Source organism: Mus musculus, chromosome 7 (assembly GCF_000001635.26).
Source record: "Mus musculus strain C57BL/6J chromosome 7, GRCm38.p6 C57BL/6J".
Classification (NCBI taxonomy): domain Eukaryota; kingdom Metazoa; phylum Chordata; class Mammalia; order Rodentia; family Muridae; genus Mus; species Mus musculus.
In genome coordinates, this window is record NC_000073.6 from 29,366,000 (window position 1) to 29,382,249 (window position 16,250).

The 16,250-nt window shown below is 50.1% G+C and overlaps 1 protein-coding gene across 16 annotated transcripts in view; it reads right to left on the reverse strand.

The window, feature by feature from the left end:
* Window positions 1-16,250, reverse strand: part of Sipa1l3 (signal-induced proliferation-associated 1 like 3) — a 198,790-nt gene that overhangs the window by 45,628 nt on the left and 136,912 nt on the right. For all 16 annotated transcript variants that reach the window (XM_011250732.3, XM_006540405.3, NM_001081028.1 and 13 more), the window contains 3 exons: window positions 11,497-12,073; window positions 4,966-5,240; window positions 552-803 (listed from right to left, as the gene is read on the reverse strand). In XM_011250732.3, coding sequence (XP_011249034.1) covers window positions 552-803; window positions 4,966-5,240; window positions 11,497-12,073 — 1,104 coding nt within the window. The remainder of the gene's footprint in view (window positions 1-551; window positions 804-4,965; window positions 5,241-11,496; window positions 12,074-16,250) is intronic.

The window sequence follows — 16,250 nt, forward strand, 5'->3', positions numbered from 1 at the left end:
TGTCCTGGGACCCTTGGGCCAGCCCAGGAGTGGGGAGAGAAGGGAGGAATGAAGGGGAGAGCAGATGGAGACGGAGGGGTAAGAAAGGAAAATGGCCAGGCATGGCACACACCTTTAATCCCAGCACTCCGGAGGCAGAGTCAGGTCGATCTCTGAGTTCGAGGCCTGCCTGGTCTGCAGAGTGAGTTCCAGGACAGCCAGGGCTACACAGACAAGCTTTGTCTCAAAAATCCAAAAACGAGGGCTGGAGAGATGGCTCAGTGGTACTCTTTTAGAGTTCTTGGGTTCAATTCCCAGCACCCACATGGTGGCTCACAACCATCTGCAATAGGATCTGATGCCCTCTTCTGGTGTGTCTGAAGTCAGCAACAGTGTACTCACATATATAAAATAAATCTTAAAAAAAAATCCAAAAAAAGAAAAAAAAAAAAAGGAAAATGACTGAGGGAAGAAAAAGGGCAAGAGCAAGGGTTGGAGAGAGAGAGATAGAGAGAGAGAGAGAGAGAAGGGTGAGGGACACTGGACAGCAGTGGTGCCCTGGGCGTCCTTACCTCTTGCTGTGCAGTGGCTGAGACTCTCGGAAGGGCACCACGGGTGTCTGCTTCGGGAGTCGGCTCAGGGACTGGGCATGGCCGGGAGTGGCAGGGGTGGTCCATTTGGTGGCCGGCAGAGAGTTGTGGGAGGCGGGCCCACTCCACTGCCAGGGAGCATTGCTGCGGTAGGGGGGTCGGCCCCCAGGGGTGGTGGTTTCCGACTCCGTCTTGGGTTCCGAAGCATTCATATCATAGGTCTCTGGCCACCCCCTGGAAAAGCAAGTTTGTTACTTATAAGGTCTGGGCCCACCAGCACCCAGGCCTTCTTTCTGCTTGGGAGGGTCCGGCTGTCTGGGTAACAGTGGGCAATTCCAAACCATGGTGATTCATTTTAAAGCCAGAGTGGTACCTTTCAGGTCAGTAATAGCCATATGAAGCTTACATATGGCTATTACTGCTAGGCCTGAATCTCCTTTTTCCTCCAGGTCTTGGCTTCTCTTCGTCCCCTCCCTTTTCTCTGGCCCAGGCTTCTAATCAGCCAGTGTTTTAAATGGACCAGCCCCTCCTAATACCCCAAGCAGTACTTTGGGCCGGAAAAGCCAATGTCCTCAAAAATCCAAGGACAGTCTCTGCCTTGTTCCCTAGAATTTCAAATACTGCTGCAAGAGAAGCAGGTGACCTACTTTGCAAGGTGGTTTAAAAAAAAAAAAAAAAAGAAAGAAAGAAAAAAAAGAAAGAAAAGCACATGAAGCCCAGAACCCTGGAAATAGAAGCAGGCCCGTGTCTGGCTGGCACATGCACCATAGTACAGAGATCCAGCCTGGGGCATGGGCATCCAAGCTGGGCTGGCAGCTCTGCTACCTCTGTCACACAGTGTGTCACGCAGCATGGGAGGGAGCCTGAGCTTACAGAGGCTGAGCTCAGGAAAAAAAAATATCCACCTCTTAGATCGCAGGAGCTAAGCTCTGAGAGGCAGGTCCAGAGCGTCTCATCCCGATGTCCTTTGGCCTGAGACACTCAGACATGGCTGCTACAGAGCCGTGTCATGGGACCTGAGGACATGTTCGTGTCCCAGGCCCTACGCAGGGTACCTTTCTGCCTTTCTGTCCGTATGGCAGAGCTGATGTTCAGCGGTCCTTATGGTTGTTTGGGGGATCAGGAGCCCCCAGGCACCGGGTAGGGAACAGTAGGGACACAACCCTCTGACAGAGCCACCAGACAGGCCAGGCTGGCGGAGGTGGAGGAAGGCCACATATCCTGAGAACTGCTATGTGCTCTGAGCCAGGCAGATCTCACCCCTGGATGCTGGGCATGAGCATGTGATTCACACCCAACCAATCAGAAACGCCTCTCACCCTAGACAAAGTGACTAGTGCAGGATTGTCACAGGCTTTAAGCAGTTCCTATCAGAGCAGTGAGAGCAACCTGGGAGACACTTCTGAAATTATAGGGGTGGGGGTGGGGTTGGCTTACAAGCGTTTCTGCTAGGCTCCTCCCAGGGACCTAGTGGTGGCTTATGCCATCGCCTGCCACAGCCAGTTATGATGTAGGTGCAGCAGTGTATAAAAAGGACTGCCTGCCCCCCCTGCCCCCACCTCTCTCTGTTCCCACGTGTTCCTGATTGATCTCCCCCTCTCGGTCCTTCCTGTCCTCTTCTCTGCCTTCATAGCTCTGCTGCTGTCTGTCTGCCTCTCCTACATCTTTAGGCTCCCCTCTCCTCCCCTTCCCCCCAAATAAACCTCCTTTATACCAGGTCTGTCGCAAGGCTTGATTTCTCAGGGGAACACCTTGGCATGGGCCCCCCAGGCACCCCCTTACACGGTACACTGTTGTCACCGCATTTATATTTTACAACAGGGGAGTATAAAGATCTATTTTTGCAGGCGTTGCTATGCTGGGGAGACCCAGTCCAGAGCTGTGTCGCTTGTGGGGAGATTGACTGAGAATGACAGCAACTAAGCTTAAGACTTTGAATTCTGGGTCCTCTGGCCTCCACTCCCTGAGTGCTGGGATTGCAGGTGCATGCCACCACATCTGGCTCATGCCGTGCTGGGAGAACTGAACCCAGGGCCTTGTACATGTTATATGAGCACGCTACCAAATGAGCCATACCCTTAGCTCCAGTATATGACCTTTCATATACTGTGGAACTTGTTCGAGCCCACACAGCCACAACAGCTAGAAACTGAGCTGGACTGCTGGCACATGTCTTTAAACAGGGGCAGGTGGGTCAGTCTGGTCTACATAGAATTCCAAGGCTATATAATGAGAGCCAATCTTAAGGAAAAAACAAAAAACAAAAAACCCAACCCAAACCAAACCAAACCAAAAACCTAAAACAACAAACCAACCAACCAAAGCAAGCAATATCCATGTCATATCCAGAAGTCGGCACGCCACACCACTCTCTCCCCACCCTCTTCCAGCTCTCCCATGCTGTCTGCCCCCTTCTTCCATGCTCACTGAGCCTTGGAAAGGATGCCTGAGCATCCAGCAGCCATGCATCCTCTATACTGTGACCAGTGTCTGCGGTTACCACTGTCCACTGTAAAGAGGCTTCTGTGACCAAAACTGACAGTGCCATTACCTAGAGGCACCAATGGGGTTACTTAGAAGACTTTTGACAGGTACGTCATGCCCACTTAGCAAACAACAGCAGTCGCATTCTCCAGTGGGGCCTCAGGCCTTCCAAGCCAGGGTGGATTCCCTCCTGTGGAGCTGGCCTCAAAGCCAATCATAGCCCCTGACTGCCCCCTGTCCACCTGCTCCTGAGACTGGACCTTTCTTCAGTCCAGGCTGGCCTCGAATCCAGTGCTCCTTTTCTCAGCGTCTTGAGGGCTGGAGTAGTAGTCATGAATTACCCCTCACTCTACGGCTTCTTTCTCTTTTTGGTGTTTGTGGGAGAAGCGCACTCTGCAGCCCAGGCCCTGTGTAGACCAGGCTGGCCTTGAACTCACAGAGACCACCCTGCATCTGCTTCCTGAGTGCTGGGATTAAAGGCAGCACTATCACATCCAGTCCTGATGGAATCTTCCAAATGTGAAGGCTTGGCGTCTGGGCCATTTATTATTTGGGTACTTGGCATCTTTGATATCCACACAGGTTCATTAAACTAACTGCAGACTGAAATGGTCAAGGTTGGGGAGGGGGCATCTGTACCCAATAAATAGGGACTTGTTTTTGTAAACAGCAGAGTGCTCGGGTGATGGTTCAGTGGTGAGGTTGCATCTGCTGCCTAATCATGAAGATCAGAGTGCAGATCCCAGCCCAGGGTTAGGTGGTCCACAAACACCTGTAACTCCAGCTCCAGGGGACATGGAACCCTCTTCCTGTGATAAGGGCACCAGTGCGCTCACACAGCCACAGCAGCAGCCAGAGGCAGGGCTTCTGTCATGGGTCAGCCTGGTTAGGTTGGTTTGGTTCTTGCTTGTTCTGTGGCTGTTGTTTCTGATAGGGTCTCATGTAGCCGAGGCTGTCTGTCAACTTGATACAACATAGAAGGGCCTGGCCTTGAATGATCCCCCTGCCTCTACCTCTCAAGTGCTGGGACTGCAGGCAACTCCCCCCCCCCCCCCCCAGACCTTGTATACCCACTCGGGGTCTGTCTCTTCCTGTAGAACACGAAGGGCTTACTCTGCCCTATCCACTGCTCTATGCCTAGTTTGCATATACCAGGGAACCCATCATGTTTTGTGCGCCATCTAGAGAACGTGACTACTAATGCACCCACAGATGCTGGGGAACCAGTTCCCACAAGACTTTCATTACTCTGTTCCCACTGTCATTAGCCCTCTGAAACAGGGCTTATCAAAGCGGTGCTCAACCTGGAACCTGTTTCTCAGGGTTGCTTAAGACCATCGGAAAACACAGATATTACATTATAATTCATAACAGCAGCAGACTTACAGTAATGAAGTAGCAACAGACAAAGTTTGGAGCAGAGACTGAAGGAATGACCATCCAGAGACTGCCCTGCCTGGGGTTCCATTCCATAAACAACCACCAAACCCAGACACCAATCAAAGAAAACACATGGTGGGACTCGTGGCTCTAGCTGCATATGTAGCAGAGGATGGCCTAGTCGGCCAATAGAGGAAAGAGAGGCCCATTGGTCTTGCAAACTTTATATGCCTCAGGACAGGGGAACGCCAGGGCCAGGTGGGAGGGGATAGGGGATTTTCGGAGGGAAAACTAGGAAAGGGGATAACATTTAAAATGTAAATAAAGAAAATATTTAATAAAAAATTGAAGTAGTGACAGAAATAGTTTTATGGTTGGAGGTCACCACAACATGAGGAACTGTATTAAAGGATCGCAGTAGCCTTAGGAAGGCTGAGAACCACTGACTTACAAGGTTCCCTCACTGAGACCTTGGGCCATTTGGAGGCTGCCAATCTTGGCCTCTGCCTGCCTCTCAGCGTGATGCTCTTACCTTCGGGGAGTGCCGTCTTCAAAGGGTGGGATGATGACCACCTTCACAGTGACGGAGGTGCGCAGCAGGTCGATCATCTGGTCATGGCTTAGTGTCACCACGGCCACCTTGCAGATCTCTACCAGCCGGCTGCCTTGCCGGAGGCCAGCCTGCCAGGCAAACCCATAGTCCTCCACTTCAGCCACCGTGCCATCGTACTTCACGTGGAAGCCCAGCTGCCCCAGCCCATTCCGCCGCAGGGTCATATCCACTGTCTCCCAGCCGTTGGTCATCACCTGCGGGCAGTGGGTGGGATGAGTCTCAGCTGTTGGGCTCAGAGGCAGGCTCTGAAGACCCTTGTCTAATCAGTCCCCTCTCAGAGGGACTGGCGAGTGCCCCTCGCCTTCCAGGTGCCATCAGGATCCCAGCCTGGGCTCTGGGCAGGAAGCATGAGAATTCACAGAGTACGGCAGCCATGGGCGGTGCTCTCCAAATATCCCTGCTTCCTCCTTCACCTCTCAGCCCACCGTAGTCAGCTGTGCGGTCAGCAGGCCTGGCCTTTTGGTTGGGGTATTAATTAGCTGGCTGACTGATTGATTTTGTGGCACTGGGGATGGAATATGGGATTATGTGTATGCTAAGCAAATGTCTACCACGGAGCCACACTACGCAAATGCTCTCACCACAGGATGGCATCTTCAACTCCTCACTGGTGGTGTGTGCATGTGTGTGTCCCCAGACATGTATGTGTACATGTCCACAGAAGGCAGCAAGTGTCCTCTCTGGATCCCTTGAGGCTGGTCTTCCTCTGAGCCTGGAGCTTGCTGTTTTTTAGCCAGGATGGAGGCCAGAGGACCCTGCTGATTTGTCTGTCTCTCATGTCCAGTGCTGGAGTGAGGGGTCCACACGGCCAAGCATGGCCTTTTGTGTTGGATGCTGGAGATAAAACCTCAGGTCCTCACACTTTTACATGTGTTCCCACCGAGCCATCTCCTCAGTGCCCCCAGCCTTCTCTGTGACTTTAATTTTGAAGCAGGGCCTCTCACTGCCCATTCTTTCCTTAGACTTTTGTTTTTCCTACCTCAGCCTCCCTCACTAAGGCCTGGGTGAACACTTAATTGCCAGTATGAGACTGCATGGGTCTTTTTGGATTCTGCCATTGAGACTAGTAAGGTTCTAGGTATGGAAGGCTGTCTGGACAGTTGGAGTTCCCAGGGCTAGAAGAGGGGTGGGCAGAGCCCTTGGTCAAACTCAGAGTAAATGTGTAATATGATAGAAACTCTTGCTATCTTCACCACGAGTGTGTCTGCACAATGCCCTGAGCTGGCTGTAAGTGGGGGGCGTGGTGGCTGCAGTGCTGGGGACATTTATCAGTTTGTCTCATGCAACATGTTTCCACTTGGTGGCATTGTTCTTGGAGGCACAAACCTCCCAGCATGGAGCAGGCCAGGTTACACAGGCCTCACTTCTCATGTCTTTCAGCTTTACACATGTGCAAAGCCTCAGTGCTTACGTACGAATGTATAAATACACGCAGACTGGAAGCCCCAGGACTTCAGTCTGCCATTAGTCAACCTTCTTGGGACGCCAAAAGACCTTACTTTTGCTATGCTACCAACCTGGTGGGTAGGATGTGGTCATTGGTGCTGCAGTGACCCAGCCAGTTTGGAGGTCACCAAGCCTTTCCTCCCTTTTCTTTGTGTGTCTGTGTGCGTGAAGACCTCAGGGGAGGACAGCGAGTGTGCCGAGCTAGCCTTTCCCACTTTATTCCCATGACACAGGCTCTCTTTTTGAACCAGACTAGCTTTCTGAACTAGACTTGCTAACAGCAGCCAGCAAGCCCCAACCATCCTGTTTCTGTCCTCCGCATTGGTGGGTTACAGGTATGTGCATGGCCACACTTGGCTTTTTATGTGGGTGCTGGGGGGTGTTGAGCTCCAGTCCTTAGGCTTGTGTAGCAAGTGTTCTTACTCACTGAGCCATTTTCCCAGCCTCACCAACCACTCTCTGATTGCATCTGAGGTCCACTCCTCAGAAAGGAATGGCCATGTATGTTTTGGGAGGTCATAAGCCCTAGTGGGAAAGCTGTTCTGCTAAATGGAACGTAATGTATCAGTCAAACTGCCTTCTAAATACCCACACTTCTGCCCATAGATCAGCGCTGCCACCAGCTTTAGCCAGAGATGCTTCTTCCTGCAGTGTTTCTCTTGTTCCACGGCTGGGGAAAGCCATGGTGGTGTTAGCTGCAGGAGACTGTGCTGCCTAGCCGCTTCTACTCCTACTTTTTGAATTTATTTGTTAAATGAGGCTGTCCCTTCACTGTTTATTAGGATGATCGGTACTGCTCTGGAAGGAAAGCCACTTTGGCAGGGCAGACCTCCTCACAAGCCTGGGTGCTAGGGGATAGTGCCTGCAATCCATGCGGTGTGTCGCTGCTGGGTGTTATACCTCCGCTCCTTTGTCCCACCCTCAGCTGACCACTGTCTTTGTGCCTGTGGACCCACTACATGTAGACTCAAGTTTCAAGGGAAGAAAAATCAACAACAAATAAACCCCAAAACATAGTACTGAAAAGAAAGCACATGGCAGATGGTGGCAAATGGTTGGAACTTACTGGCAGAGTTTTCAAGTCTAGACAATGAGACCTCTGGGGACAAGGGACCAAAGGCTTGCAGGAAGGGAGGGACTAAGCCATGGGGCAACCAAAGAGAGTTTCAGTAAGAAGGGATAGGTGTACAAGGGCCCTGAGGTTGTACAACTGCCTAGCACATCCAAGAAACAGCAGGTCTGTGTGTGGCAGGCGCAGTGGGAGAAGGCTCCTAGAGGGAATACCAGGGGTGAACACATGGGCCTCTTTGCCTTTCACCTAGGGTAAGATAAGGGTTTGCCACACAGAATGGAGGTGATCAGACCTCCATGCTGAGAGCAGATCACAGAGGAACAAAGGTGGAGACAAAGGGGGCAGGGGAGATGGAGGGAAGAAGGAGAGAAGGGGGTTGTGTGTGCGTGTGTGTACGTGCACCATTCACATATATGTGTGCAGGCTCCTGTAATAACTCAGGAGAGGCTAGGCATGGTGGAACAGGCCGGCAATCTCAGCATTCCTGAAGTTGAGGTAGAAAACCACAGCTTCGAAGCTAGCCTGGGCTACATAATAAGAGCATGTCTTAACTCTCCCTAAATCCCAAGCCATGGGCGGCTTGTGCTAGGGAGTAGGCATGGGAGTGGGGGAGGCAGCTACAAGCTGCTGGAAGGTGGCGCTGACAGATGGCGTGTGGATGTGAGAACAAGGGGTCCCCGGCCTTTACTGAAACAGGAAGCATGGGGGCATGGGAGAAGCCACAGCTTGCAGTGACTATGTGAGGGTTCCAGGGTCATGTGGGCAGCCCTGGGAGAATTCTGAGGAAGCAGCTGGCCACCAGTCTTGTGTTGGGATCTAGAATGCTGTGAGTCAGAACAACTTGGAATCAGAGGACAACTCTGCTACCTGCAGGCCATACGGGTGCATGTGAATACCTGTTCCTCTGTGAGCCTGAGTTTCTTCATCTATCATATGGAGAGAAGAACAGCATTTGAGCTGGTATGAGGACTTCAAAATGTCATGCGCACAACTCACGTGACAAACCAATCATTGATCGATTTACTGAATGCCTACTGTAAGTCTTCCTAAACTTAAGTTTAAGGTCAGATGAGATCAAACAGATGGAGCCCCCTGGGGTTCAGACCCTATCCTTTCTCACCTGAGTACTGACCAGGCCCAACCCTGCTTGGCTACCTAGCTCATAGGAGATCGGGTATGTCTGGATGGGTGGTGCTGTGAACAGAACCTCATTTTCTGTCAGGAGACCAGCACACTGGCGACAGTGGTTTCATGAAGATTGTATCAATTGTGAAGTCAGAGAAGCTGAGATTGGAGTTTAACCAATGCCACCTGAATTTAACACAGAGCGCTGCTACAGGGCAAGGTCATGGCCAACTAGGTCAAGGAAGCTTGCCTAGGCAATGTAAGTCACTGAACCTTTAACACTTTTTTATCATATATGTAATAAAATGAAACAAAACCCCCATAATAAAATGAGACAAAACCCTGCATATTACTTATATAGGATTCTTTTCTTTTCTCTCTCTCTCTTTTAAAGCTTTATTTCTTCATTTTATCTATATGAGTACACCATAACTGTCCTAAAAAAAACCCCCATAAACCCTGCTCCCCAGTTTAAAGTTAGCTGGTTAATAAAAGGCTATAGAGCCTGTGATTGGACAATAGGAGAGAAAGGCAGGACCAGAGGATCAAGTGAGGGGTCTCAGCTCTCAAGAGAGCAGAGGGGAAGAAAGGAGACCAAGAGAGGAGGAGGCCACCATGAGAAGACATGGACCATAAGCACGTGGCCAGGAGAAATGGCAAGTGACAAGGGACATAAGGCTGGGATGTAAGTCAGAATAGCTCAACACCTGCCCAATCTAGGCTTATGGCTTGTAGATAAAATATTGTGTGTATTTTGGACAGGTTACCTACAATACGTAATTTATTTTACAAACAAGTCTTAAAATACCAGTGGTCCCTGAGGTCCGGGTCTGCAGAGATCTTCCCAGCATCCCCCTCTCTCCTCTACTTCTCTGGCACAGCTCTGCTGACAGCTAATGGCTGACTCTCCCTTTAGCTTTTCCATGTGGCCATGGGATAACATTGTGACTAATGAGTTAGAAACAAGTTTTGAGTGGTGCCTCTTACTCTTTGTCCCCTCTCCCGAGGACTTTTTTTTTTTTAATTAATTTTATGTATGTGAGTACACTGTCACTGTCTTCAGACACACCAGAAGAGGGCATCAGACACACCAGAAGAGGGCATCAGATCCCATTACAGATGGTTGTGAGCCACCATGTGGTTGCTGGGAATTAAACTCAGGACCCCTTGAAGAGCAGTCAGTGCTCTTAACCACTGAGCCATCTCTCCAGCCCAATCCTGTACTCTTAACTACTGTGGAATATGGTGTTCTCTGGCATGCTTGGCATGCCGCTATCAAGCCTGTCAAAGACCATTACCTCAGTGCTGACCTCGGTACACTCTCTATGAAGCTCAGTGCTGACCTCAGTACACTCTCTATGAAGCTCAGTGCTGACCTCAGTACACTCTCTATGAAGCTTAGTGCTGACCTCAGTACACGATGAAGCTCAGGTACGCAACCTCAGCATTTCTCAACACTGTTCTCGGCTGTCATTACCACTCATTTGTTGCTAATCTACCACTCTTGGTTGGGCCAAGAGTTGAGTTGTCTACCAGGAAGAAATGGAAGATTTTTCAGCCCTTACTCTGACCCTGCCTTATGGTGCTGGAGATGAAACCCATGGTCTTAAACATGCCAGGCAAGTAAATACTCTAACTTCAAGCTATATTCCTACTCAAGATTAACTTTTTTGTTTTGTTTTGTTTTGAGACAGGATCTTTCCACATAGCTCTAGATGTCCTGGAACTCACTGTGTGACCAGGCAGGCTTTGAACTCATAGAGATCTGCTTGTCGCCCCCTGCTAGTGCTGTAATCAAAGGTGTGCAAGCTTGGTTAGAATATAGTTACCATATTTTATGTCCTTGTCTTCTAATACAGAAAGTTAAACCATTCATGATTGCTGTAACTACAAGTATGAACCGGAATCCCGCCATACAATTACGTCTGTCTCCTTCATTGTACTTTCTCATTATTTTTATGTTCCTTGCCCTTCCTCTATACTCTAATGGTCTAGACTGGGGTAGCCAACTTTTGACATCTGACGTGGTAGTGTGATCTACAAATGTGCTGGGCCACATTCATAGCTATCCTGGGTTATGTGTGGCTCAAGGGCCACAGGTTAGCCCAACCTGGTCTAGAACCTTTAGTTTATTTAATTTTCGCTTTTGTAAAAGTGCGTGTTTATGGGTATGTGCATGACAATGTAGGGACTTGGCACCCATGGAGGCCAGAGATGATGGGAACCTCTGGAGCTGGAGCTACAGGCAGGGAGCTGCCCGATATGGATGCTTGGAACTGAGCTCATGTCCTCTGCGAGAGGACAGTCTCAACCTCTGAGCCGCCTCTCCACCGCCGCACTCCCCCTGCCCAAACCTTTCCTTATATTTTAAGTCTCCCAGAGAAAAGCTCTCTCAGTTTCAGTACTGGGAATTGAACCTAGGGCCTTGTTAAATGCTCTCCCACTGAGCTTATACTTCCAGCTCCACTTAAACTTTCAGTGTAAGTTTAGATTTGCATGTCCTACCGACTTTCGGGGGCAATGAATATGTGTGTGTGTGTTTGTTTGTTTTGTCTTTCTGAGGTGAAGGGATGGGCAACCAGAGTCGTGTGTGTGTGTGTGTGTGTGTGTGAGAGAGAGAGAGAAAGAGAGAGAGAGGGGGAGAGAGAGAGAGAGAGAGAGAGAGAGAGAGAGTGAGTGTTAGAGTTTGATTGATTGATTCTTAGGGCATGTTATGCCTGACTGCCTGGGCCAGGTTAGGTACTACAATACTTCTGGAACCTTCTGCCAAACATGCAAGACACCCACTGCCGGGCCCACTTTCTTACCTTTAGCCTCTGGACAATGTCCCTGATGTCTTCCACAGAACCCTCTGCAGCCTGTAGAAAGATGTGGTCCCCTCGGCCATAGAAGATTTTTATTGTGGAGGAGTCTGGGGTCCAGCCAATGACGTCCCCACAGTAGCAGTTGAAGACCACCTCCTTGGTGCGCAGGTCCAGGAGCACGACAAACTCATTGGAAATGCCCAGAATGCAGTCAATCTCTGAGCCCTGGGCGTAGTCCTGAGCTGCCACCCGCCAGGCAATGGCCCCAGCACTGTGCTGTTCTGCTCCTGCCCGGGCCTTCGTCTTCTCCTTCTTCTTGGAGGTCAGGGAGATGAGGTTGAACTTGCCGGAGGAGTCAATGGGGGTGTTGGAGACACAGTTCTCAGCTAGGTCCTTCAGGTACTCCTGACGGGTCCTGGTGGCCATTGTATGGAATTTGTCGGATTTGTGAGCAGCGTTCTCAGCATTAATTACCTTGGCTAGCAAAAAGTCTCTGAAGACATCAGACTTGCGGAATGTGGTTCCGTTAGGGATTGGGGGGCCAAAGGGAGGCGCATCTTTGGATCGGGTCACAGCCATGCTGAGGAGAGAGAAACCATTTAGAGGAGGAAAAAAAATGCAACTCCTTAAAACCGACAGTATACATACTTGCAACTCCAGCACTTGGGAGGTGGATGAAGGATCAGGAGTTCAAGGTTGGCCTGGGCTCCTTATGACTGTCTCTAGCCAGGGTGATGGCAAGCTAGGTGTGGCCAGCCTGTCTACAGAGTGAATTCCAGGACAGCCAAGGCTACACAGGAAAACCCTGTTTTGACTACCCCAAACCAAAAAAAGAGAGACAAAGGAAGAAAGAAAGAGAGAGAGAGAGAGAGAGAGAGAGAGACAGAGAGACAGACAGACAGACAGATAGATAGATGTTTTTGTCTCCCTCCTGTCCGCCCTGCTGGAAATGGAACCATGTAGCTAGGCAAGTGTTCTGCTACTGAGCCATACCCCATTCCTCCATTCTTTTATGAATGAGCTAATTAATAAATTGCTAGTGATTTAGACTGGAAAGTTAAAGAACATGTTTTAATATATTATATATAACACACACACACACATACATACAGTGCTGCAGCTCAGACCTGGTGCTTATACATACAGAACAAGAGATTTACCACAGAGCTGCATCTTCAGCCATGCTTGGTTTTCTGAGACGGTCTCATTATGAAGCCCAGTTGACCTTGAACTTGAGACACCCCATCTCAACTTCCTGAGTGCTGGGATTACAGCTACAGGCGCCGGACTTCATTTACTCTTGTTTTATATAAACTATGAATCAGATTACAGTTTGGGAGAAAAAAAAAAACCCAACTGTCCGTCCTCTCTAATGTCCCAGTCAGATGCAAGCTTACTGCCCTTTCCCACTGATCATGTGATTCAGTTTGGGCAACGCCTTTACAATGAGGGCTTCAACTGTGTGAGTGTAGGAGGCATGGAGGGATGGAGGGGCCTGTACTCTATTCTCCTGAGCTGCAATGGGATGGCTAGGCCCCGGGGAGAGCCAACTGCTCCTAAGAGGGTGAGGAAAATCTGGGACAGGCTTGGACAGAAGCTGACTCAAAGGGAAGGGTCTTAGCCTATGGGTTGTGATCCCTTGGCAGGGTGGTGGTGGTAGTGAATGACTCTTTTTACAGAGGGCACATAACAGATTCCCTGCATACCATATATATATATATTACAATTCATAACAGTAGCAAAATTATAGTTAGGCTGTATTAAAGGGTCGCAGCAATAGGAAGGCTGAGAGCCGCTGGTCCAAGGCAGAGGTCAGAGCTGCTGTTCCTGTTTCATACCATCAGTGTCGGGCTAGCTGGCTGTGGAATACGTTCTGTGCAATTTAGTTTTTTTTTTTTAAATACTTACTTGATACTAATATACTTTGCAAATAATTATCAACAAAGATTTTTTAAAATCTGGAGCTAGTGTGGTGGCTCGTGCGTATAATCCAAAAACTCAGGAGGCTCAGGAATTCAAGGTCATCCTTAGCCGAATAGCATGCTGGAGGCCAACCTGGGATTTGTGAGACTGTTTCTCAAAAGAATAAGTAAAATAAATAAGTAGACTACAGATTACACAATACCCTATGCAACTCAAACACAGTACAATGCCTGTAGGCATTTGGTTGGCCTTTACAGTACCCTCCCGCATCCTGATAGGGAATGGTGTAACATTCACCCATCTGTTTGACAGGGGCTTCCTGGATGCTCCTCTCAGCTCTGTGGATACAGCGATTGTGGTCTTTCTACAACTGCTGACTGAGCACACATATGAACAGACACTGACAAAGACAGAGTGGTGGGCCAGGGCAGGATAGAGCTCCTGCTTTGGACAGTAGCGTCTGGGGGTGGGGGAGGAGGGTGGGGCTGAGGGAAGACACTGCAGACAGAAGGAACAGCATGTGGGACAGCCCAGGTGGAAAAGAACATGCAGGAGGAGGCAAGCCCAGGGTCAGAGCTCAGGCGACAGGGACATGCCACACATGGCCCTGGAGGTGTCTCACACTTCTCATCCATCACATTCTGGGAGAAGGAAGGCCTCTATACCTGGGGTCCCACAGGCTCAGGCTTCTAAGTGAGTTTGGCCAATGGGAGTCACTGGTAAGAGGAAAGATGCTGGTGGCCATTAAGAAATGGCAAAAGACAAGAACTAGAAGATGTGTGGCCATCAGGCCTCCTGATCCACTAGAGCTCAGCAGGAGCTTCCAGGACATGTGCAGTTATTAATTCAACTATTGTTTTTGTGGTGCCTGTAGTGGGGATCCCCAGGCCTCCAAGGTCCTCTGATGTGTTAGCTGGGCATGGTGGCACATGCCTGTAATTCTGCCACTTGTGAGGAGGTGAAAGAAGCAAGAGCCATCTTTGGACCCAGAGTTTGTGGCCAGCCTGGGCTACATGACCCATGAGTACATGTACACGCATGCACGGTGTGAGGGCGGGGCAGGCTGGCCTCTGTATTCTTCTTACAGCTGGGGGAGGCACTGAGAGTGGGTGACTTGGGATTGGCAAGGGTGTATCACTAACACTTTCTTTAAAAATCCAGAAAAGAGGAAATAGTGAAGCAAGGAAGGCAAAATGCTAACATCTGCTAAATCTGCTGGCGGGCACATGGGTGTCTGTTCCATTATTTTCTGCTCTTTTCAGAATGTTTAAAATATTGCACAATAAAAGTCTTTTAAAATTAAATTGTAAACCACCACCACCACCAAACCCAAAATGCCCATGAAGGGCTGTGTGTCAGGAAGAAGTCACCCTGGGGACCAAGCCTGAGTTTGTCGGGAGAGGTGGGAGGTGGGAGCAGGCTACTGGAGATACAAGGTAAGGGAGGAAGGCACAGAGATGGGGAGGAGCACTGAGTGCAGTGGCAGATCCCTATATTCCCTACATTTGGGTAACTGAAGCAGGAGGACCACATGTTTGAGGCCAGCCTGGGCTATATAGTTGAATTGCAGGCTAGCTTGTGCTAGATAGCAAAACTCTGTCTCAAAAAGCCAAGGGTGTGGCTAGGGCTATAGGTCAGAGGTACAGTACTTGCCTAGTATGAAAGAGGCCTGTGTCCAGGAGACAACATACACACACATGCACACCAAACAACCAACCCACTGTAGCCCCAAGCCCCAGAGAAATTCTGACACAGGGGTGCTTGGACATATTAAGCTGATCATGGTGGCTCAGGTTTATAATTCCAGTACATAGGAAGCTGAGGCAGGAGGATGACTATGGGTTTGAGGCCAGTCTGAGACCAGCATGGCTATGTGAAAGTGCTACAGAAACAATACAAAGCAAGCCCCAGAGATAAAACCCAACAATGGTTCAGTGGTGAAGTCTTGCCTGGCATGGACATGGCCTGCACTTGATCCCCCATCCTGTGCCACTCCCCTGCCAAAGTAAAAAGGACTGTGGAGGGAGGGGAGAAGGGCCACCTGGCTACCTGAACCTTCCTGCTGACCTCTGAGGCACAAGCAGGCTGCTTCCTCTTCTCTGGCACGTGCGAGCATCTGTCCTCTGTTACCTGGGCTACCTCTCAGATGCAGAGACAGTTCAGAGTCTAAGGTGCCAGCCAGCATCCTGCAACTGTGACAGTATGTTCCAGTAACAAGGGGGTGGCCTTGGGCCAGGGCAATGACTGATGGTGCTGGTCCCCGGCAGCCACTGGACAATGCGTCCCACACAGCAGCTCACATCAGTTGCATGCTGTTCAAACTATTAAAAACTGCCAGCTCCAGCAAGACCAAGGCTACCAGTGTACATGGGCAAGGGCCCTCACTCCCCCACTTCCACTGCAACCATTCCCTAGACAGCCTTCTGCTTGATTTGATGGCGACTGCAATGGGTGCAGACTCAAGGTGACTCAGTGCAGGCACTAGCAAACTGTCCCAAATGCCTGTCCTTGGAGGACAATGGGGAGCTGTCATCTATCTGGAACGCAAAGACCTCGGAGACTGCTGAGTGGAAGCCCCTAGGCTCTACAGCAGAGGCTCTAGCCAGCCAGCACCTGTGCTGACACGTGGAATACTACATGGCCTAGAGACGTAGAAGCAGCCCTCGGGGTGAAGACGGCCGAGCAGGGGGCCGATGCAGCTGCACGCCCACCCTCCTGGAGTCTTTGGATTTTACACCATGTTCAAACAATGGGAAGCAGTACACCTGCTCCAGTCCCCACAGTCGGGGCCTGGGTTGCTGGGTCAGTGTTTCAGAGGATCCAGCTCTATCCTG